This window comes from Crocuta crocuta, unplaced genomic scaffold (assembly GCF_008692635.1).
Source record: "Crocuta crocuta isolate KB4526 unplaced genomic scaffold, BGI_CrCroc_1.0 scaffold219, whole genome shotgun sequence".
NCBI classification, from domain to species: Eukaryota; Metazoa; Chordata; class Mammalia; order Carnivora; family Hyaenidae; genus Crocuta; species Crocuta crocuta.
This window is the reverse complement of record NW_027551572.1, coordinates 4,643,526-4,667,668: the sequence shown is the minus strand read 5'-3', so window position 1 is coordinate 4,667,668 and position 24,143 is coordinate 4,643,526. Positions and strand designations below refer to the sequence as shown.

At 40.8% G+C, this 24,143-nt stretch overlaps 1 protein-coding gene across 1 annotated transcript in view; it reads right to left on the bottom strand.

The window, feature by feature from the left end:
- MYO3B (myosin IIIB) overlaps positions 1-24,143 on the bottom strand; it is a 399,691-nt gene that overhangs the window by 184,714 nt on the left and 190,834 nt on the right. Inside the window, exons 17-22 of the mRNA XM_077751146.1 lie at positions 18,187-18,313; positions 17,221-17,431; positions 16,289-16,436; positions 14,749-14,902; positions 13,490-13,578; positions 11,395-11,524 (exon numbers count right to left, since the gene is read on the bottom strand). Coding sequence (XP_077607272.1) covers positions 11,395-11,524; positions 13,490-13,578; positions 14,749-14,902; positions 16,289-16,436; positions 17,221-17,431; positions 18,187-18,313 — 859 coding nt within the window. The remainder of the gene's footprint in view (positions 1-11,394; positions 11,525-13,489; positions 13,579-14,748; positions 14,903-16,288; positions 16,437-17,220; positions 17,432-18,186; positions 18,314-24,143) is intronic.

Below are 24,143 nucleotides of genomic sequence, written 5' to 3'. Positions count from 1 at the left end.
AACACAATAGAAAGGCTCTGTGAACCAGGAAATGGGCTCTCACCAGACACTAAATCTGCTGGCACCTTGAGTTTGGATTTTCCAGCCTCCAGAACCATGAGAAATAAATTTCTGTTAATTATATGCCACCCAGTCTATAGTATTTTGTTATAGCACCCTGAACAAACGAAGGCAACCTGTTTCTTTTTACTTTTTAAAATGTGGGCATAGAACATTTTACATCCACTGGACAGCATGGGTCTATAGACCAAACAACAAAACAGAGCCCAGTGAGAGCTTTCAAACCCCAGACTGAAGGTTTGGGCTAGAGATTATTAGGGGCTTGTCTGTTTGACCTTAAGGTTCCATCTAATCAGGGGAGGTCCTTCATGTAAACCCCTCAGTGCACACATGGGAAGCTGGTTCAGAGAATTAAACACGAGGGATACAAAGTACCAATCTACATCTAAGTCTCCTGACTTATGGTCCAGGGCTCTTTACTCCACTGCAGCTGATGGGCTAGAAGAAACTGAAACTAGACTTTTAAAAGGGAAAGAAACACTTAAGTTGCTTACATTTAAACATAAAGAAAATAGCACTTGGAGAATGCAAACTCAAAACCTAAAAGCATTCAGGGGTAGGGGATAAAACACAAGAATGATAAGAGAAGCCACCTCACCACCACAACCACACTATGCATGCATCTTGGCTTCAACAAGCCTAACAAAGAAAATCAGAGACTCTTCTAGGCAAGGGCTGAAAAGGTGTGAGGTTTCTCCTGCAGCTATCCAGCTGTTGGCAGGACAGAGGGCAGAAGAGATGCTGCCCTTCATGGAACCTCCCAGAGGCAGCACAGGGGGTGGCCACGCGTCACCCACATCCCCCAGGGCGGCCACATTTCTGAGCAAGTACGTGGATCTCATGCTTCCTGGTGCAGTCTATACTTTAATCACCTGTGTGCTCTTCACTTCTGGGAAAGCCCCCATCCTGCCCACGCCAGCCTGGAAGGAGGGTAGCAATCCATTTCAGATGCCAAATGTAACTGCAATCACACCTGTATTTTCCTGGGCCCTGAGTCCAAACAGGGCCTCACATTTGTTCTTCTAGATTCAGATTACTAAATTCTAAACAGGAGCTCTCTGAATTTCACAACTTGTTAAATAGCTATCCGATGATGGTGGGCTTCCAACCAACACCACAAATCACAGGGTGGCCCATATTTCTGACATGCTTCTAGTGCTCTCAGGACTACTAGGAAATTCTGGTCACAAACTGCACTCTCTGCCTGAACAGACAGAGGCTTCTCTAGGAGTTAGAAAGAGGAACTAACTAAATGGACAAAATCCTGTCCTCATGGAATTTACATTCCACTGGTGCAAGGAGTTGGGCCTGACCTGAAATTTCCTGGAAGAGGTGAGGTCAGGGATGAGTTTTGGAGATTAAGGCAGGAGATGGGGAACGATGGAAGGTGTGGTGATGAGTGTGGGGCTGGGGGACAGAAGTAACTCCAGAGAGAACTCATGTGGGCAATGGCGCAGAGCTGTGAAGTGCTGTGAACAGTCCCAGCTCGATGCTATACGTGTACATAAAACAGAAGACATGGTCTCTGTTCTCATGGGGCTAACACTCTTCTCAGGTACACAAGATGGTTACGTGAGACAGAACTGCATAGCTGGGGAGACCAAGCTCTGAACTGCAGGTCTGATTACAGGTTGTTGGAGATGAAGAGCCCACGTAATTACCATTCGCTATTTCTGTTATTCATGAGTGACCTTCAGTGTCACATGCCCTATTCCTGAGACAAAAATCTCACTCCACCCACTGCAGGCTGGTGCTGGGAGGAATCCCCAGCTACTGATGGAAAGTGCCAGCCCTCTAGAGTCACATGTGCACAAAGCTTTGTGGTTCTCTGCTGCGCCTGGAGCATGAAATCAGCATATTGAGGCACCTCAGTTCATTGGGGATAAACATGACACATACTTGCCTTTTTCTGTCACTTCCCCCACCCATGCTGACCTACCCTTCTGTGAGGATGGCAGCTCCCTTAACCGTATTTCTGCCCCAGTTCATCGATTTTCAGATGTTTTCTGTTATTAAATATTTCTTTTGGTTTTGAAAATTCATTCCTATTTGTTTTTAACTTTTGACATTATATCAATTCAAAGCTTTTTTTTCCCCCACTCTCCCTTTCCCTCCAGGCTGGATTGATGTCTCTCCTGGCTTGAAGAAGTCTTCTCTCTTCTCTATATAGTCCCTCTGGTGTGGAAGAAGGGAGAAAGGAAAAGGGAGAAAACAGAGCTCTCCTTCCCCGACTGGGTGAGACTGCAAACACACTCTGGCCGGTTACAGCTGTCCCTGGGGTTTATGGGAAAGGTGGTGGCCCCCACATGTCCCATGGGTAAGAGGCTTGTATTGAACAGCTCCTTCAGCTCTTCGTGATCTGTTATGAATTGCACCGTATCGCTCCCTCCCACTCAAATTCATATGTTCAAATCCTAACCCCTAGTACCTCAGAATGTGACTGTATTTGGAGATAGGTGATTAAAGTCAAATGAAGTCATATGGGTGAGCCCTAATCCAATATGACTGGTATCGTCATAAGAAGAGGAGATTGGGGTATACAATACACACAGAGACCAAGGCATGACCATGTGAGAATACTGAGAAGGCAGCCATCTGCAAGCCAAGGAGAGAGGCATCAGAAGAAATCAAACTTCACAACACTGTAATCTTGGAGTTCTAGACCGTAGAACTGTGAGACAATAAATTTCTCTTGGTTAAGCCATTGTTTACTTGTGGTGCCTTGTTATGGCAGCCCTAGTAAATTAATACAGAGTCTTAAACTGGGAGTCAAGATTTGGATTTTAGCTTTAGTTTCTAACTTGCAGGAGTTACCAAATTATTTAACAAATATTTATTGAGGACTTACTATGCACTGGGCATTGCTCTGGGTCCTGGGCATACCATGGTAAAAAAAGACTAGTAAGGTCTCTGCTCTCAAGGAACTTACATTCTAGCATTGGGGATTGGGGGAGAAGGGTGATATACAGATAGACAGGATAATATTAGATCCCAATGGAGATAGCTATACAGAGTAGTGTAACAGGGAAGTGCAGGGCCTCTCTCCACTGGGTAGACAAAGAAGACTTCTCTTCAGAGGTGATATTTGAGCAGGATTCTGGATCACAAAATGGAGACAGGCCTGTAAAGATCTGGAGAAAGAATATTCCAGGCAGACTGAGCTGCTGGTTTCAGAGTCAGGAAAAAGGCTTGGAATATCTGAGGAACAAAATGAAGACAGTGAGTGAAGGGCAAAGTTCAAGAGATGGGGACAGAGAGAAGGGCAGGGACAGACCATGTTAAGAGTTTGTAGAAAAGAAAAGGAATTTGGATTTTATTCAACGTGTGATAAGGGGTCATTGGAAGCTTTAAGCAAAGGAATGAGATGATCAGTTATGTTTTTGAAAAGACTGTAGTTTAGCTGTTAGATTGTAAAAGGCAAGAGTAGAAACAGAATTTAATTAAGAGGTTCGAGTGAGAGGAGCATCACCCTGCTATCTGTCTTCATCCTCATACAGCACTCTCCCTATGTTCAAATTTTTCTTTTTTTATAAGGGCACCAGTCATGTCGGATTAGGACCCACCTTGATGATTTTATTTTACCTTGACTACTTCTGCAAAGGCCTTATCTCTAAATAAAGTCACATTCTGAAGTATTGAGGCTTAGGACTCCAACAAATGTTTTGGGGGGAACATAATTCAACTCATAACAGTCAAAAAGATGGAAGACAGTATGTTGATGAGAATGGTCACATCATGAGGAGTGAACAGAAGATGCAGAAAAGAAGAGGAACAACTATGATGAAAGTCTTTTGTGAAAGTGAAAACGGGAAGGAAGGCAGAGGACAAGTGGAGAGCTGGCCTGTAATAAGGGAGGGATAGTTGTGTCATTTAGATTAGAAGGAAGACAGACACGGGAATAGATGCAGGTGGATGGGTAGATTTGGTTCATTCATCTATTTATTCACCAAACATATACTGAGTGGCCATTATACATCAGGGAGGATATAGTAATGGACAAACCAGACAGAAATCCCTGTGATCTTGGAACTTACATTATAGTGGAGGAAGGCAGACAAATAAGATAAAGAAGTCAAGTGTATATGCTATAAAAGGCAGTGACAGGTGCTAAGGAGAAGAATAAAACAGGAAATGGGGATATAAAATATTGAGGATATTAAAATTTTAACAGGAAAAGCAGATTTTGATAAAATAGCTACAGAAATTGATGAAACTAGCCATCGGTCTTGGAGGAAAACATTCCAGATAGAGGGAATAACAAGTACAAGATGTCCTACATAAAACATTGTGTAAGACACAATGCTTCCCCCCCAAGATCAGGAACAAGGCCAGAACAATATCACTTCTATTCAACATTGTACTAGATATATAGTGAAATAAAGCAAGAAAGAGAAATAAAGGTGCAAGAATGGAAAGAAAAATACACATTCCTATTTATAGACAACATGACTGTCTATGTAGAAAATCCCTAGGAATCTAAAAAAAACAAAACTCCTAGGACTAACAAGTGAATTTAGCAAGTGTGTGGGCGAGGTCAATCCACAAAAATCAATGATATTTCTGCACACTAGCTGAACCACTGGAAATACACAAGCAAAAAAAGTATACTAGCTCCAAAACCTGAAATACTTAGGTAATAAATCTAACAAAAACATGTACAGGATCCGTATGCTGAAACAAAACACAGCTGACTTTTGAACAACACAGCGGCTGGAGCGCCAACCCCCTACACAGTCAAAAATTCATATGTAACTTTTGGTTCCCCCAAAACTTACCTACTAATAGGCTACTGTTAACTGGAAACCTTATTGAATAAATATAAATGGTTGATTAACACATCTTCTGTATGTTACATATGTTGTATACTGTATCCTTACAATAAACTAAAGAAAATGTTACTAAGAAAATTATAAGGAAGAGAAAATACACTTACAGTACTGTACTATTTTTATTGAAAAAAAATCTACACACAACTGAACCTGTACAGTTCAAACCTGTGTTGTTTGTAACATCAACTGTAATGATGAAATAAATAAAATAATATCTAATAAGTAGTCATACTGTGTTTGTGGATTGAAAGACTTAACAAAGACGCCAATTCTTCCCGAATTGATCTGTAGATTTCATGCAACTCCAATCAAAATTGTAGCAGGATTTTGTACAGATATAGACAATTTACTTTTACATTTTATAAAGAAAGGCGAAGGAACTGAAATAGCCAAAACAATTTGAAAAAGACTGGGATGCTTGGGTGGCTCAGTCAGTTAAGCATCTGACGTAGGCTCAGGTCATGATCTCACAGTTCGTGGGTTCGAACCCCACGTTGGGCTCTGTGCTGACAGCTCAGAACCTGGCACCTGCTTCAGATTCTGGGTCTCCTTCTTTCTCTGGCCCTCCCCCACTCATGCTCTGTCTCTCAAAAATAAATAAACATTAAAAAAATAAGAATAAAGTTGGATGAACTCTGCTATCTGTTTAAAGATTTACTATAAAGCTACAATAGTAAAGACAGTGTAGTGTTGAAGAATTCCATATACAGATCCATGAAACAGACCCACACAAATATAACCATTAATTTTTGACAAACGCTAAAGCAATTCAATGGAGAAAGGACAGTCATTTCAAAAGTTTTGGAACTGGACATACTTACAGAAAAATAAAATGAACCTCAACCACAGAGCTCACCAAAAATTAACTCTAAATCGATGCTGGCTCTTAATGCAGAATGTAGAGGCACCTGGGGAGCTCAGTTGATTAAGCATCCAACTTCAGCTCAGGTCATGATCTCAGTTTTGTGTTTTGTGGGTTCGAGCCCCACGTCAAGCTCGGTGATGACAAAGCAGAGTCTGCCTGAGATTCTCTCTCTCCCTCTCTCTCTCTCATGCACTCTCTCTCTCTCTCCAAACAAATAAATAAACTTTTAAAAAATGGAGAATGTAGAAGTATTTATTGAGCATCTACTCACACACAGCTCCACATAGACACATGGGAGCACCCTGGTTCTCCCTACTCAGTCTTTAACATCCTTGCATAAATTTTCCTTTGTCACCCTGAAACCGTTCTCTTTAGGAGCCCACCTTGACCACCCACAGTGTTTCAGACTGGCATCAGAAGCCCACTCTTGACTCAGTACACTGCCATCACTTCTCCATCTTGTTTCCCTCCCTCTGCCCTGAGTCCTTTCCTCACGTCCTATTCACTTAATCATCCCGCTGCTTACCTCTCCTTTCCAGTGCTGTAGACCCTGGCTAAGCATGCCTCTTTACTCCCAGACTGCTCAATTTTCTCTACTCTCCATTAAAACGAACAAACAAAACAAACAAACACTCTTCCAAGAAGTCTTTGTAGTTAAAAGAAGTTTTACCTCATATCACACATGATATTTCCATGATTTTTCCTTCTATTTTTACTTGTATAGACACAGTGCTTATATTGTCCCCATGTATTGGTTTACATACCAATTCATAATTTACATTTCCTTTGTGCATCCTTTATACATTTTAGGATGTGCACTATCTGTCCCTGACTATTTGGGCTGGGATTTTCTTTTATTCCTTCTAGAAAGCACCTATATATAACACCATATCTAGAGAGACGCTAAATATATAATTATCCACTGACTGAAATACGTTCTTTAAACAGAAAGAAGCAGGCCTCTGTGTGAGGAAGAACTCAGCCCTCAGGGCTTCCTGAGAGGGTTGGCTCATTAGAGCTGCTGTGTCAGAAGGAGGCAAGCACTGCCCACATCTCTGACCCTGGAACCTTGTCATTTGGAGTCTAGCTCATCCTGCTAGACCCATTTTCTGAACTGCCAGCATGGAGGAGAAACCAGCATGGAAGTGAGAAATGAAAATTCTGAGAGACAGTTACCAAAAGGCATCGTCTTAAGAGCTGAATGCTCAAATTGGGGAGTTACAGAATCAGGACAAGCAAGTATTTCAGCAGTGATGGTGTTAGAGTTCTCTGCAGATATAATGTGGGAGCTCATCTTGCCCACCCACCCCCATCCAAATAAAAGGAGGAACCAATGGAAATCAAGATAAAGAGACTTTACTGTTGATTTTCAACTCAAATCTAATTCCAAGGGAAATACCTGGGGCGCTTGGACAGGAGAAAACAGACCCAAACTCAGTTCTAGATTCTGAAGCAAAACTAGACTTTGAGGTTCAGAGAATATTCCCTTTGGCACTACTTTTGCTTTTCTATTTTCTCTACAGTTCCTAACTCCTTTAAAACCCCAAACTCCTATTTGGAAGTCAGACTTCACAATTCAAAGACAGAAATGGACTTTTCACGTTCCTTTTGAAACTTCCTCTTTTCTTTCTTCCATTGAGCCTTTTGAACTTTTCTCTAGTTTATTAGTAGCAAGTGGAACGTTTCCCAAACAAGAAAATATGCAATGAGACTTTGTTATAACATCTTTCCTTTTAATGTTTTTCTTTTTTTTTTTTAATTTTCATTTTATATTTTATTTTCATTTTTAATTTTAATTTTTTTTTAATAGTTTATTGTCAAATTAGTTTCCACATAACACTCAGTGCTCATCCCCACAAGTGTCCTCCTCCATGCCCATCCCCCCCTCCCCCCACATCCATCAGTCCTCAGTTTTTGTCAGCATTCAAGAGTCTCTCATGGTTTGCCTCTCTCCCTTTCCCCCACCATTTCCGCCCTTTTAATGTTTTTCTACCTGGATCATTCAGTTTGAAAAGTCCCAGCTAAAGGGTTAGAAAGCAATGTTGCTGCCACATCAAATTTTTACATGTGAAATCTTCAGAGAACTTCCTATTGAAAGGAAGGATTACAAAGAAAATTCCACCACGTTTGAAGTGGCCCACGTACAGGCAAGAGAGTGGTCCCGTAAGTCTGAGAATCCATGTTGTCTGCAGCTGCCTCTGTCTGCCTCATCACCATGGACTACCTTGGAATGGGAGTGTGTCCATTAGGCACAGGCACCTCTCTCACCAGATGCAGCTGTGTGCCAGAAGGGGACGCTGGTAAGGGGGCTACGGAAACTTGGGAGCAGCCCTGTCTCCTGATGACCTTGCACCTCATGACTTCACACCCCATGTTTTTGTTTTTGTTTTTTTAACCTTTTCAGTACTTTGGGATGTACAACATGAATGGGAAGGTAGGTACAGGAAACAGGAAAATGTCAACTGGATCACTTTCTCTGATTTTATATTACTCTGACACAAAGACACACTGAGGTTAATCCTCTCAACCTTGGTAAGAGATTAGATCAAGAACCAGTACTTCTGTCTTATATCCGCTAATGAAGGGATTGTTACCTGCCCAGCAGCCCAGAGAGGAGGCTGACTTAAGGGGACAGGAATGTCCGCCTGAAACTCCCTGATGCCTGCATTTGAAAGCAGAGGGCTGCAGCAGTCTGGCTATCAGGAGACTCCAAATTAAGTGAATAGGAACTCTTAGATAAAGAAATGAAAGATTTTCTTCGCGTTTTGAGATGTCTTCTCTATCTTTTGGAAAACACAAGTGCTATTGTGCAAGAGAATGTACAGAAAAGTATGCAAAACACATGTCTAGCATAACAGATTATAAAGCAAACATACGTGTAACCACCACCAAGACCAGGAGTCAGAGCACCTGCAACATCCTTTAACGATCTCTTCTCTCGAAACCGGAGTCCAACACTGAACCTCTTTTTAAAGTCTGGGGCTAACAGCCTCCAAAGCTTCCCAACTTTGACTTTTCTCCTTCCTCTCTGCAGTTCATCTCCTAAAAGAAGTTTGTAAAGTAACTTCCCATAATATCTATGCTCACTGAACTAGTGACCCATTTCATTTTAATCCAATAAGGATTAAGGGTTTGAAGCAGTTTTTATTTTATTTAAAAATAAAAACAACCAAGAAAATGGTTTCTCATGCACTGAAAATATCAGCACATTCTTTTTCAAAATGCTAGGCTGTGTGGGACCTTGCTTCCAGCCAGAATGCCAAGACCTACAACCAAATCTGCTTTCACATAAGGGGCACATGCTGAAACAAGTATTTGCAATTTCAGTAAAAACAGCATGAACTATTTCTGTCCAGTAAGGTTTTCCCACCTTCAAAGGCTATAATAGACTAAAACCAAAAATTATAGACTATGTTTGCTTTAAAATTTAGAATCTTAATAAATATTCTGACCTGCAACATCAGATGCATAATCTCTTTAGAAATGATGTTTGAGGGCAAATATCATCATAAGGAAATCAATTCTAGAAAGAAAGTGAAGGTAAAAGTAAGTTTCAGTTGCTTTAGAGCAAAGTAATTTTATCTTTATATTCCCCTTGCTGCCTAAATGGTGCCTTATTATTAGAAGCTGTTCTATAAATGTTGACTGAAGCCATTGTTATATGAACAATTTCAGAAAAAGAAAATAGAATCGTGCTTATTAATTTTGATGTGTTTTTGTAGCTTCTTAATTATACTCAAAATGTGGAGAAAATACAGCTTAGGATTTCAAGAGAAATTATTATGCAAGATATAGGACTCTGGGATACAGGAAGCTTGTTAGGAAAACACGTTTCTAGTCGTCTTTTTCACTTCTGTTTCCTCCAGAATGTGTGGACTGCAGTTTGAAGGCAAGATTCAGAAAGAGTTACAAGATAAGAGGAAAACTCTTTTAGAGAANCTTTTTTAGAAAAAAAAAAAAAAAAAAAAAAAAAAAAAAAAAAAAAAAAAAAAAAGCAGAGGCTATCTCTTTGTTCCTGTTCCTTCCCCGGTGTAGGCGATCAAGGGCAAACAGAAGGCTTCTGCAGAGCCTGACTTCTTGCATAGCACCACCTAGTGGCCCAGGCTGACAAATCATTACTTATATTTATGAGAGCATAAATGCCAACTGAAAAGTCATTTAGATAAATTTCATTTCAAAGAGTACATATTAAGGGTATTAATAATGGCCGTATCTTTGCCCCTTCACATAAGTTGCCTGATAAGACTCAAGTGTCTGGTAAGGAAGTGCCAGCCCTGTTCACATTTGGTCACTCTGAAACCAATATTTACTATTCCGGCAAAAACAACACAACTATTGCTGTCCAGTAAAATTTTCCCACCTTCAAAGGCTGTAATACATTAAAACCAAAAAATACAGAATATAGACGTTTTAAAATTTAGAAGCTTGATTAATATCCTGACCATCAATGTAGGATGAACAGTCTCTTTAGAACCAAGTTTGGAGGGTAGATATCTTCATAAGGAGATAATGAATCAAATCCCAGCTCTGCCCAAGGGAGGTCTGGAAAGAAAGCTGGAGGGCAGTGTTCTCACGGCTTCCTACTATCTTTGTTTAAAGGAGCGTTTTTCAATGAAAGTTAAGAGCAGGTCTCAACTTTCTTTCCAAGTTAAGATGAAGCAAAGGTTGTAGACTGTGGCTTTTTTCTTAGCCAAGCTTTTCATTCCTCTGCATGTTGCTGAAAATCAGACCTGGCAGCCACTCTCTTCTAGCATACAAAGGCCCCAAACTAGACTTGGGTGCCAATGATTTCAAGAGGGATGTGGGAAGAAAGATAAATTATGAACAATGACAAAGAAGCTTCTCCTCCTTTCATAAAAGCATACTTGCCACTGTTTCCAGACATACCCTCAGAAACATAATGCCCTTGAGAGGAAAGTTTTGAGAAGACCTAGTCTGCTCCCCAGCCAAAGGCGACAGCTCCCAGGTAAATCAAAGGAACTTGACCCAATTGGAACCTATTTGGCAAAAAAGCAACGACATTGAAGTTCCGTTCTTCGGCCCTCGTTTCCTGCTTCCTGTCACAAGAGCACGAGAACTGACTGTGCAACTCAACAGAAGCCATTAGGTAGAAGCTGACTCTAAGTGGGCAAAGGCCGGGCATGTAAGCCAGTGATGGACCTATTCTAAGTTGGGTGGGAGAGTACCATGAGGCTGGTGAGTTGGACCAGGTGACCTCTTAGGACCCCATGACTAGATGACCTTTGGATTTACCACATTCCCTTCACTTAGGATCATACATGAACAGAAATAATCTTCCCAATAAATCTAGGTAAACTGAGACTACCCTGGAGTGCTTAGCATGAATTTGTGATGACATATGGTTTTATAAATCAAAGAATGAAAAGTGTCCGGCAGAGAAATGAGGAGTCTAAGAGTTAGTGTTATAAAAAGTGTTTGTCTGTACATGTACGCAGTATATATACCCTGATGCTGTGCAACTAAACTGAAAAAGAAACAATCTTCTTGAATTTAGCTGAACAAACTTTTACCCCTGCTTAAAGTGGTAGTGGGGCCCCGGTAGTATCTGGACGCTAACAAGAAAACTCCAGCGGTGCTTGTAGAAGCATCAGGCCCAAGGATGTGGGGGGCTCCAAGTACCTGTTTTGGTCAAAGGAATTGAGAAGAGTTGCTGAAGAAGCTTGTTTTCTGACGTTCTCAGGACTACAACCACATCAGCAGGCAGAGTGTCTCTGTTTTTCTCTAGAACTCCAGAAGCATCATATAATACCTGCAACATAAATAGCAAACAGCAAAGTAGCCAATATCATCTACTGGCGGCAACACTGGCAAGTTGTCTGAGGTCAGTCGTTAATCGACCTATATATAGAATTTATCTTGACACAGTCGTGCTTTTAAATCCAATCCACAAGATAAGGAGGGAAAAAATGTAATTTTTGACACTCCAATTTATCTTAACTTCTTGTCCAGGTGCTCTTTGAAAAAAATAGTCATTTCACATAATAATAATGAAAATACCTTGGGTGCTGTATCTTTGGTTGCTATATGTAAAGCATCCATCCTAGGAGATAAACACTATTATTATCCCCATTTTACTGGTGGGCAAACAGAGGCTTAGAGAGAAAAATAATATGCTCATGGTCACACATTTCAGAAGTGACAGGCAGGATTCCAAAGCCAGGAAGTTTGGGCTCCAAGCTCATACCCACTGTACTGTCATTGCTTCCCAAGGTACTCACGGCATGTGATGCTCGGGGCTGCTGAGCCATTTTCAGTTCTCAGAACAGAAGGGATCCAGGTCAGAGAAATTTTAAGAACACTCCAGAGAAATAAGCATTGAGTGACATATGAATTCAGAAAAGGACAGGAGCCCAGAAAGAGAAAGACCTCCCCCCACCCGCCTTAAAATCAAGAAAGGAGAAGAGGGAGAAAGGGAAGATGTGTGAATAGGAGGTACGTATAAAAGGACACAGAGACAGAATGGAAGTGTGAGGAAGAGAACAGGAATGGAGAGAGCAGGCTAGATAAGGTATCTCAGACATGGAGGACGTCAATATACGGGCAGACGTCAGTGCTAAGGTGAGTGAAGTATTTAAGGGTAAAAATTGGGTTGCAATTTCTAACAAATATCCAAAATACATACTATGCACTATGTGGAGAGAAAAACAATCCTCTCTACTTATATTAGAAAAAGCAATCCTCCCTACTTATATTAGAATTGCCTTTCAACCAACCTCCTGTCAGGCAAAATTAATTTCAATACCATGATATGAATATAAAAAATGATTTCAGGGTGCCTGGATGGTTCAGTCAGATGAACATCTGACTCTTGATTTCGGCTTGGGTCATGACCCCTGGGTCATGGGACTGAGCCCTGCGTTGGGCCCAATGCTGAGCATGAAGTCTGCTTAAAATTCTCTCTCTCTTTCTGCCCCTCCTTCCCACTCATTCTCTCTCTCTAAAATAAAAAAAAAAATAATAATAATAAATAAAAGTAAAAATAATTTCAATAAATCTTAAATCAACAAAATAATCCAAAATGTCCTTTGTTGGACTCCTACTCATTTTTGGACCCAGGGCCTCAGCAGACCCCACCAGAACAAATTAGCCATAATTCCAATGGCTCCTTTGAGAGTAACTCAAGCAGTGACTTGTCGGCTGCAGACTACAGACTTTCCTGAATTAGTCACTACTCTGCTTCAGGAACTTGAAATGAGACTGAGGTATAAGTTATACAAGGTGGAAATTTCTGTTAATGGTATAAAAGCTTAACATCTGGATGATGAAGTGAATTTTTTACCCTTTTTATCTAGACATTTTTAGTTTCCTAAAGACACATAGAGTTAAACTGCTAAGAAACTGAGCCCCACTGTGATATTACCCCTCCTCTGTTACCTACACATTTCCAAATGACTTCAGAATGTGCACATTCACTGCTCAACACTGCAAAAGCTATACTATGTTTTCTCTCTGGAGAGCTGTCACTTCTAGGCCAAACCTTAGGTGAGAGGCAGATGGCAGCTCCGTAGTCACCCCAGCGAGAAATTGCTTCTTTACCAGGGGCGACTTTCTGTGAGCAGCACCACTGAGAAAGTTTAGGAATTACGATCAGGTGTTCAAGAGGAATTAAGAGGAGAAAAGAAACCTGCAAGCAATTTTGTGAACAGCACAGACAGGGTAATATGGACACATACCCCTTGTCAAATTCAGGTTTAGTAACATACACTTGCCTCACCTTTCCAGCATAGTGCAGAATGCCAAAGCACAGCTCCACTCCTCTGGGCCGCCAGAAGTATTTGCATCGCAGATTATCTTCAAATTTATCTGTGTGGATTTTCATGTTTCAAAGTTACGATGAGAATTGTTAGCTCTTTCAAACAAAAAGTCACTCGAGCCAGGAGTGACCCCAAATAAGGGATTTCAGGGCAGCCTGATATTATCATTGTATGTACAACAGTGGAGAAAAATGTCCTGTTGAGATGGGCTTACTTACCTTCAAGTCTTCGTTTATCTTTGTGTTGTCTTTAGGGTCAGGCGATGCCCTAACATCTCTTTGTTTTGTTCTAAGAACTCCTAGCATGGACACTGATGACACCAGAACTCTGACCAATTAGCTTTAGAACCGTAAAGATACCCCACAGAAGAAGGCAAACAATCCTTGTTTAAACGTATCATGGCAACTTGTGATGACTTTATAGGTAAAAGGAAACCACTGAGGGTGATAACTGCAACTCCTGAAGAGAATCCCACCAATCAATTTCCTATTTGGGGAGAAAGCTTGAAGCTTTCTGTTCCTCCCCCAATAAACAATGTTTGCTATTGTTGTAACTGAGAGCCTACTTTGTGTGAGGATCTGTGCTAAGTACTAAATGGATACAAACATTGGGGCTTTGTTGCTCTAAATATCTCACAATCTAAGTGAAAGACAGGATTATGTGCAACACTGAAGATTCAAGAACCAGATGGACAAAGGGAACGGGGAGGGGAGGCGATGGGAGGGTTAGAATAAAAAGGGCCTTTAATGCCAGGAGCAGGTGTCTTATTGGCAGGCCATAGACAATAAACTAATGAAAAGGTGGCTTTAGAAAAACTAAGTTAAGCTGGAATGTCCAGGGTAGAGAAGGTAAGTATGAGTCTAGAAGCCACGAGACCAGATGGGTCTTCTATACAAACTTGGACTAGAGGTGCATGGGATCCAGGCAAAGATATGAGAGAAGGGTATGAAAAGGAGGGAAAGCAAGTATTGGTTACAGGAAAGGGACAAGAGGGTATAAAAATGATATTGGCAGCAATAGGAGTGTGAGGAGGGCTTGGTAATGGGTTTGCTTTAAGACACAAATCTATCAGGACATTTGCTGACTATTTTAATTCATTAAAACTAGAGTCTATACTTGAATAGCCTACCAGGTGGCCAAAATACTCAGCCATGCTCATTTGATGGCATGAACCAAGTTCTCTTCTGAGCGTATTATGCCTTTCACAAGAGATACCTACCAACCAAGGTCTGATCAGTTGCTTGCGGAAATTGACTTTCCTCATCCAAAAGTGCGAGCAGTCCCAGGGGTTTCTGGAGGAACATGTCTAAGAGCGGGCGATTGTCCTCATACACCACGGGTGTAGCATCAATGCCTTCATTCTGATATTCTACCTGGAGGGAAATGGATTGTGAATCTCTCCAGCCCGAAAGTGGTCTGGGTAGCACCAGGCTGCTCTGGCATGCACTTCCCGTGTCTGGCAACACTGACTGTATGTGGAAAACAGGCTGTGTTTTATGTGCATAGTTAAAGGCCTCTTCTGCATAAACCACTGTGGAAACTTTGGGTTTAAGTATGACCTGCAGGCGGCTAAATTGAGCAAAAGAAGGGACAGTGCTGTTTCCCAAATACCAACTTGGTAACTCATAATTTAGAAACTGACATGAAATGGAAGGGAAATTGAAAAAAAACTGTTTTGGTTTAACCCAGGAAGGGTTAACTAGTTTGGTTTAGTTAGGGCTTAACTAGTTTGTTTTAACTCTTATGGTTTAAACCAGGAAGAAAGCAGACATCTATCTTCTTCTACAAACGATTCTGCAAGGGAATCATCTCAGACTGGAAAAGGAGAAAATTCCAGATTCCCCAGAGAAATAAATGCAAGGAGCCTTGACTGAAAAGGAGGTGGAATTTCACACAGAGTGGGAGGGGAGAGGAGGGTGAACCAGATTTATCCAGGTCCACTGATAAAACCAATACTTCATGTTTATCTAATCACAGTACAATGTGTCTCTGTGTGTGTGTGTGTGCGCGCACGCACACGCTCGCACGGGGGTGGGGGGGGCGTTCACTCCAACATTAAAACAAAGGGCTTAGTCAGTACGTTTCATTGTCGCCTTACTTCATACAAGATAGAGTCTTGGGGCTGGGGTAGAAATTGGAGTGGAGGGGAAGGTCCCCTAGCCTTTGGGCACATGAGCTTCACAGCCAGTTTGATTTCCCATTAAACTCATAGTGGAAAGATTTCCATTGGGAGAAAATCAAGAACATATCTTACTCCTCCCTAGAGACATTCCACTCCCATCCCTCCCAAAATCCCTCCCCCCCCCTCCACCCAGCCCCCAAGCAGTTACTGTGGGATCCGGTGTGCAGGAGATGGGGGTTGGGGATGGCCCATTTGGGAGTTAAGAACAATAAGAACCTATGCCCTGAATTCAACATCATCCTGTGTCATTTTGGACACAATCATAGATGCTTTTAGTTAAATAAGGTAGAAGAGAATGTAGCATTTTGGACAATGTGCATGAAACAGTTTGGAAGCAACATTTAAATAACTGGTTTGTCACCAGCTTCACTCAAGTGAGGAAATGTAACTTTCCACAGAAATCAAGACTTTTTTCTTCAGGCTAAATTTAGACACTTTATTTTGACAGGACTGCCTCACCAGTGGTTTCTCCTTAGCAACTTTTATCTATTAGCCTAACAGGGTTTCCACTTCAAATTGTGGGCAGCTTGGAGACACCTTCCCCGCCAGGTTTAGCTACTTCAGAGTTCACTATTACCTGCTCAAGAGCAAAAACGTGCTGGTTGAAATAGTACTGGATTTGCTCATTGGCAATGTTTATGCAGAGTTGCTCAAATGAATTTCTCTGAAAGTTCTCGAATCCAAAAATATCTAAGATCCCCACATTCATACCATCATTTGCGCTACTGCATGGAAGAGAAGAAAAAATTTCGTTAGTGGAAGAAACACTCATCTCAGCATGATATGCTAAATATATGTGCCCATGTGTTTACCAACATATATACCCACTCCTGGAAAGCAACATTCAGCCACCTCTAAGGAAGAAACAGTTTGTGTTTTAAACTACTCATTCCTTCAGTTTTTCAATAGTATTTCCAACATTTTTTCAGCAATAGAATCCTTTAAAATCTTACTAAGAGCTCCATATTGAGAGAGATTAAAGAGGAACCACTCTGTTTCAAGGGGCTAGAACTGCTGCCCATTCATTGTTTCACCTTCCCACTCAGAAGGCTTAGTTGGAAGAATACTCTTTGGAATGTGATGTCAGTTCTTCCACAATATAGAAACCATCAATGCTTAGAAAGAAATAGTAGTAACAGCAGCAGTAGGAGCGGAATAATAATGTAAGATATGGTGCTTTAAAACTGACATGAAAGTCTCATTCTAAAAACAACACTAAGAGGAGGATGTTATTATCCACATTTTACAGATGAGAAAACGATGACTTAGAATATGGGATCGAGCCCACCTCCCAGACAAGCCTATTCTCTTAAACACTACACTACAACAGCTCTGTCAGTCATGTGCCTCTTCCATGCTCCTGGAAACCGTTCTCCTTTTAAAGGTGAAGATTTGAGAGCTTCACTAAAGAAAACTCAAGAGGGGACCAAACACTTTCTCTTGCAAATCTAGGAGACACTGGGGTCAATGACAGCTCTCCCAAGGGCTCTACTTCTGGAGGGAACTTGCCATATGTTTTTGTCTGGCTGCAGGAGTGTATTGATGCGATTTACAATCCAACTGAAGAGCCTCCCATACAGAGCTTTGGACATGGCATCTCGGACATCCGCAGCCCTGTCGACAGTGTTGGCACGGACGATGGTCTCACCCCGGGTGACCACACAGTGTGAGGTAAGGGCCTCTTGGAGTTCTTCGGGGCTGATGCAGAGAACAGAGGCAGCTGGAATAAAGGGTAAGGATGACATCAGAGAATGTAGTCATCCATCCATTCAGCCAGCATTTAAACATCCACTATGTGCCAGGCTCTCTCTAGGCACTTCATATGCAAAGGTAAACGAGCCAGGTCCCTAACATCAAGAAGCATCCAGATGAACACAGTGACAGAACATCCACACTGTTCTGAAAGCTCGTCCCAGGTATTTGATGAAAAAAAGTGAGAGGAGATGGTCTTTGGTCAAAGAGCTGGGCACTATATTCTCAAGAGTCACAAAGCACATTAGTTTATTAAAGGCAGTAAAAGATGCTGTTTAACACAAATGGTGTTTATTTAAATCAGGTTTTTTTCTAACTCAGGATTTGGTTTCCTTGTGCCACCATTATCACCTATAGAACTTTAAAAATAAATAGTGCCTGACTTCTCCCCTGGAGATGCTGATTCAGTGGATTCGGAGAGAGATCCAGCTCTTGTAGTTTTTTCAAAAACTTGTGGATGGTTTTCAAAAGTAGCCAGTGTTTACACCACTGCCCAAAGTTACCTGCCATGGAACTCTTTTCTGCAGAGAATTTATTTGAAGCTTATGAAAATAATACTGATGTTCTACAAGACGTCCTTTGGGAAACCTTGGTTAGTAAAAATACCCAAAGTCAGTACAAGGACCAGCAACAGCTACTCTCTATTTTACGGCATCTTAGAAACTACCAAAGTGAAAGAAACATGTATTTTGACTACATAGTGCACAGACATCAAGCAGTTACCATTTTCCAAAGCTTCAGCATTGGGCACCTCACTTTTATCAGTCTGATGTTGAGAGGAAATAGCTGCAAACTCAATGTTTCCAATATTCAAAATCCCAGCCAAAATTCTGTGCACTGAGTGTACCTCCTGAAAAGGACAGCAAGAACCATGTTTGGTCACTGCCAATCAAATTAACAAGCCACTAGCACTGCTAGTTGTCCGCTGAAGTCCAACACACACACACACACACACACACACACACCCCTTTCCTGGGCACACAAATAAATTTCCAAACCTCCCTTGCAGTTAGACAGTAGAACTAAATTCTCGGCAAAGGAGCAAGTGGAATGAAGTGGGCAATTCTGAACCCAGCCTTGCCGAGGCGAGCGTGCCTCCTCCATGCTTTCTTTCCCATTATTGCTGGCTGGAACTCCCAACAACCCACCCACAACCATGCAGTTGACTAGGCTTCCTGAGACTAAGGACTGCATGGAACAAAGTTGTTCTGAAACATGAACCTCTTACCATGAAATGCTTCCGTAGGAGAGAATGAATCTTCTGTGTTCTTTATGCCACTTTGAGCCATTTACCCTAACTAATCCCAACTCCCAAATTCAGGTATGTTCTTTCTTCAAAACAAGAGAGATGTTTACTTAACCTCTTCTGAATATAGCTTTTATGAAGTAGTTATCAGGGCATTCATTAATAGTTCATTGAACATTCTTAAGTTAAATAATGGAGTATATAATTATGAATGAGGTCAGGAAATATTCTGACTCACTAGAAATTATTTGTGATACTGTGATATAATAAAAACAATAGATTTGGTCTTCATACAAATCTCTGGCATAAGAGTTTATGCAACCCTTGGAATTATGAGTGGTAGGTATTAAAGGAATATCCTCTGTCATTCAGAGTAAGCCCCTCAAATGTAATTGAGTTCATGCCAGTGAGGTGACTCTTGGGGAATGGGGGCTGGCTGCTAGAGAGACCACACATTAAAGGGTTGGAATTTTTAGCTATACCCTGGACTTCCAAGGAGGGGAGAATCCTGGAGATTGAGTTAATCACCAACTGACAATAATTTAATCATTCATGCCTCTGTGATGGAGACTCCATTAAAACCCCTAACTGATGAGGTTCAGAATACTTCCGGGTTGTTGAACACATGAAGGTGGTGAAAGGAGGGGGGAACCCCCTTTCCCAAAACCTTGCCCTATGTACCTCCTCCTCCACTTGGCTTAAGTTTTATCCTTTATAATAAACCAGTAATAGCAAGTAAACAGTTTTCCCAAGTTTTTTGAGTCTTTCTATCCAATTAATCAAGTTTGGGATCTTGGGACCCTAAACCTCCCATTTCATAGCCATTTGGTCATTAGGAGAACCTCTACTGAACAAGCAGGACTTGCCATTAGTGTCTGAAGTGGGGGCAGTCTTAGGGAACTGAATCCCTCACTTGTGTGATCAGATATTAACTCCAGGTAGACAGTATCAGAAGCTAATTGAATTACAGGAGAATTGGTTGGTGTGTGTGGAGGGGAAACTCCACACATTTGATGTCAGAAGTGTTGTGAGTGAAGATAGTTTAGATTATCTAAGTCTTATTTTTATATTAAAAGTTAAATGCATAAGTGGCATTAGCGGTAAAATATAAATTATATTTATTTATTTAGCCATATTCATTTCCTATAGGTGAGGTAAATGGATAGCCAGGAAATTTCTGTATCTTATGCTTATGGAGAAAAGCACTTCCACAAAAATACTCAGGTGAGGAACTTGATTTAGTACTATACATAGCAGCAAATTAATAGGAACTGTCATTAGACCATTGATACAGCATTGTTCCCAAATTGAGCCTTCCTGTGAACATTCCTCAGTAAAGCCAACAGCTGAACATAGACTGTAATAGTGACATCTGCTGGATACCTGATAATGCTACAAAGATAAATGAGGATTTTAAACCAGGCTTCTACGATAGGTAAATACTGTTCTTCAAACTTCTAAATCAAAAGCAAGACGTCCTGTTTATGATGTCAAGAATCACTGTTTTAATCACACGACTTAAGACTGGCTAAGGAGAACACCTGCCAGATGCGTTTTCTGGGACTAGCGTGGTTTTAACACGACAGCACCTCATTACCTTGATCAATACAATGTGAAGCGCATGGAATGCAATAAGCAAGCAACTTCCCAGAGGGTAAACAGAGACTCTAAAACAGTGAGTTTGATGTATCTATTATTTCTATACCCAGTTATCTCAAAAAGTTATCTAAACTCTCAATACTCTGAGGAAAAAAATGTATTTCCTCTAATTAAAACACACACATGCGGGGTGCCTGGGTGGCTCAGTTGGTTAAGCGTCCGACCTCAGCTGGGTCATAACATCATGGTTCATGAGTTCGAGCCCCGTGTCAGGCTCTATGCTGACAGCTCAGAGCCTGGAGCCTGCTTCAGATTCTGTGTCTCCTCTCTCTCTGCCCCTTTCCCACTGATGCTCTGTTTCTCTCTCTCAAAAAAAAAAATGAATAAACATTAAAAAAATTTTTAATAAAAAGTAAAACACACACATGCAACATAAATGACCATACAAGGCATGAAACCTCCCAAAATAGGGCTTCCAAGCATTTCACCACTGGCGTGGATCATCCCCAAAGGAAATGGTAGTTCTCATCTGGTTGTTTCTCTGGCAATGTTCTCTTCCGCACAATACCCAGATATTTCCTCTTTTAAAAAGAAAACTACCATGACCTTCAGTGAAAGCTTTGGGGTTCAAACACTATGAGTGATTAACCTAATGGTGGGTTGGGTCTCCTTCCTTGCTTCAGAGAGGGCAACATGAGAAGGGTATCCAATGTTGACCTTATTATGGAGGAATCAGCCTTAGAGTGCTCTTTATGCTATAATTACAGGCTATTCCACTTGATTCCTTCAGTCTTCCCCTTCGTTACTTCTGCCTTTCTGGACTAGGAACCTACATCCACCCTTATGGTCAAGTCAAAACATCATCCATATATAGTCATGTTAGAGGACAATCAGTAGTGTGTTCATCTGTGGGATTACACTTCCCTTCCCAGTATTTTTTTTTTTTTTTTTTTTTTTTTTTTTTTTTAATGCTTACTTATTTGAGAGATAGCACATCCATGAATGCAAATGAGGGAGGGCAGAGAGGGAGAGAGAATCGCAAGCAGGGTTGATGCTGTCAGTGCAGAGCCTGATGTGGGGCTCAATCTCATGAACTGTGAGATCATGACCTAAGCAGAAATCAAGACTCAGATGCTCAACTGACTGAGCCCCCTAGGCATGCCCCAACCCTAGAACTTCTTAATCAAGTCTCTTCTTTTCTCCTCACAGCTAGCCTGAGAAAGACTGTCACCTTCCTCACTTTGCTCATTTTCTCTTGCCTCATCTCCAGGTAGGCACCCTTTCCTGGTATCCCTGACTTTGCTACAGAATCTTGTTATGATGCTCTATTTTTTATTTCTTATATTTCCAACTTTCTATATGATAACACAGAATAACCTCACTCAGGACAGGAAATACTATCAAGATGACTAACAACTCCTCCAGCTGGTTTTCCAAGACATTGTTGAGGAGTATGAATTCATTTTTACCACCAATCTGCACAAGTGGGGAAAAAGAGCCTTTCTCCATCAACATCCTATGAAGGATGTCTTTGCTGCTTCTTTCTCTTTCTCAGAAGATACTTCTTTCACTGATGTAGGTATTCTCTTAATAAAGTTGAGGCTAAGCCAAAAATTGAGAAGGATCTTGGTTTTCCATTAGCCTGGAGCTGCTTTCCATTTAGCCTGGAGTTTTTCCTAGCCTGGTTCACAGGCATCTCGTGGTAGTTCTTTCTCTGTTCCTCTCCTAGGAATTTACTTGCCCTCTCAGTATCTCTTTATCTTGTTTTTTTTTTAGAAGGCTCTAGTTTTTTACCAGCTGCTCTAAGTACCACATTAGGCCCCATTAAAGGGTCTTCTCCCTTATGGGCTCTATTCCAACACCTTTTTCAGTTTTCCTTTCAGAGGTCACAACATTTGTATCTTGAAAGCCAATGATTGGTTTAAAAACATTTGGGGGCAGGGGGGTGTATATCAATCATACATCAATAAAGTAGTTTAAAAAAATGCTAAGTCCCATTGTCTATCATTTGAACACTGAAAGTCCTCACGATCCCCCATTGACATTTTAACACCTTTCAGTCTCTCTTCAGCAATACTCTCCCAAATTCATAATCTATCTTGAAGAAAGGGAAAAGAATTTGCCCTAATCTCAAAGCCTTCTCCCTAACCTCTTCATCAAGGGATCTGCAGTAAATATCCAATCTTGATCATCACACAGATAATCTGCCTAAAATCTTTTCATGTAATACTAAATATAAACATACTTAAAACTCAATTTATTTAATACGTTATGATTATTCATATACCAGCAAGACAAGAATAATATTAAACAAAAATAATAAGGTTTGATTCCAAAAAGGCATGGGTCTTCATAATAGGATTTTAGGCATAATCCAACCCAACCACCAACCCCCAACCCCCCTGCCCACTCCTGGGCAAGGAACCGTCAGTGTTCATGGAAGACTCCTTCTACCAGGGAAGTTTCTTTACAATAAACTCGGGGTCAAGTGTCCTTTCTCATTCTTTTGGCTGGTGTCCCAGAATTAAAATTCATGTACTTGAGTCTGCGCTAAGGTTTGCTACTCATAGTTTTGCTATGGGAGCTTGCAAGAATCTGAAGAATACTCTGAAGATTCATGAAGGGTACTTAATGACAGCATAAGAAAAGAGGGTGACTATAATTTTGATCACATTGACTAGTTTATTTAAGCTCTGTCTAGAAATGTCCCTCTGTCAAGAAATAAACTTAAGAAAAAGTTCTGATAGATCAGCTATTTGACATCTGCTCCCTGACTACATTCACCTGAATCTTTCTGAATTTAGTCAAACTACTTTGAATTTAAAAAGTAAACTTAGTGAATTCAGCAAAAACAGGTTGTCTATAGAGATACAAAGATATACCCAAAGAATGTAAGATCAGAGAGATCAGAGCCAGCCTCTTCCTTCCATTTCCAAGGTTGCTGACGTAAGTTGGTTTATTTACAATATCTATGAATATGAGACATGGTGAAAATATATACATATCATTACATTCTGGTTATTCATTTTATAGTCCAGATCAGGCAGAAATTAATTATGTTTACAACTTTTTACATTTCTTTTCATATTTATTCATGCATCCATTCAGTTCTACTTTATTTTTTTTCACTAAGGGTTAGGGATGGCTTACTTCAAAGACACATACTTAGCATATTTAATTTGTTTTGTTTTTATTTTGTTATCTTAAAATAGCATTTGTTTATAATTTGCAATACATTTCTATTATTAGAACAGAACCATTATATACATTCTTCTAGAGCTAGCACCGATCTCTTCACAATATTCTACACCCATCTTTATACTCATTGAAAGCAAAATATTATTAACCTTATGGCTAACTTCTCTACTGACCCTGTACCCTTTTCAGGTAGTATGCCCCTGAACACTTTGGCATGACCCCGGTGACTTTAAATCGCTCTACTGCCATCTCTACCACGCTTGGACTCTTCTGGTGATGCATCTTGATAACAATCAGCTCCATAAATTAATAACCATAAAGGTCCTTTAATAAGGCTGGAACCTGTTTAATTGCTCTCCTCTAAGGAGCCAAGGGAGATATAGTTCTGTTTTTATCTGACCTTTGGGATTTTCCACTGTCTGTCAGTCTAAAGTCAGTGGGAGGCAGACAGAGAAAATTACAGCTGGCTAGAAAAAAGAAAGGTATTATTATGACTAAAATCAGCCTTGCTGGGGAGGGAAGGGATGGCCAAACTCATTAGATTACAGAAGCAATCCTTTACCCAGAGTGGCTGTCCCAGGGTAAGTGGAGTGTCTTGTAATCTAATCCCTTAAGATTTAACACTCTCACCTACCTC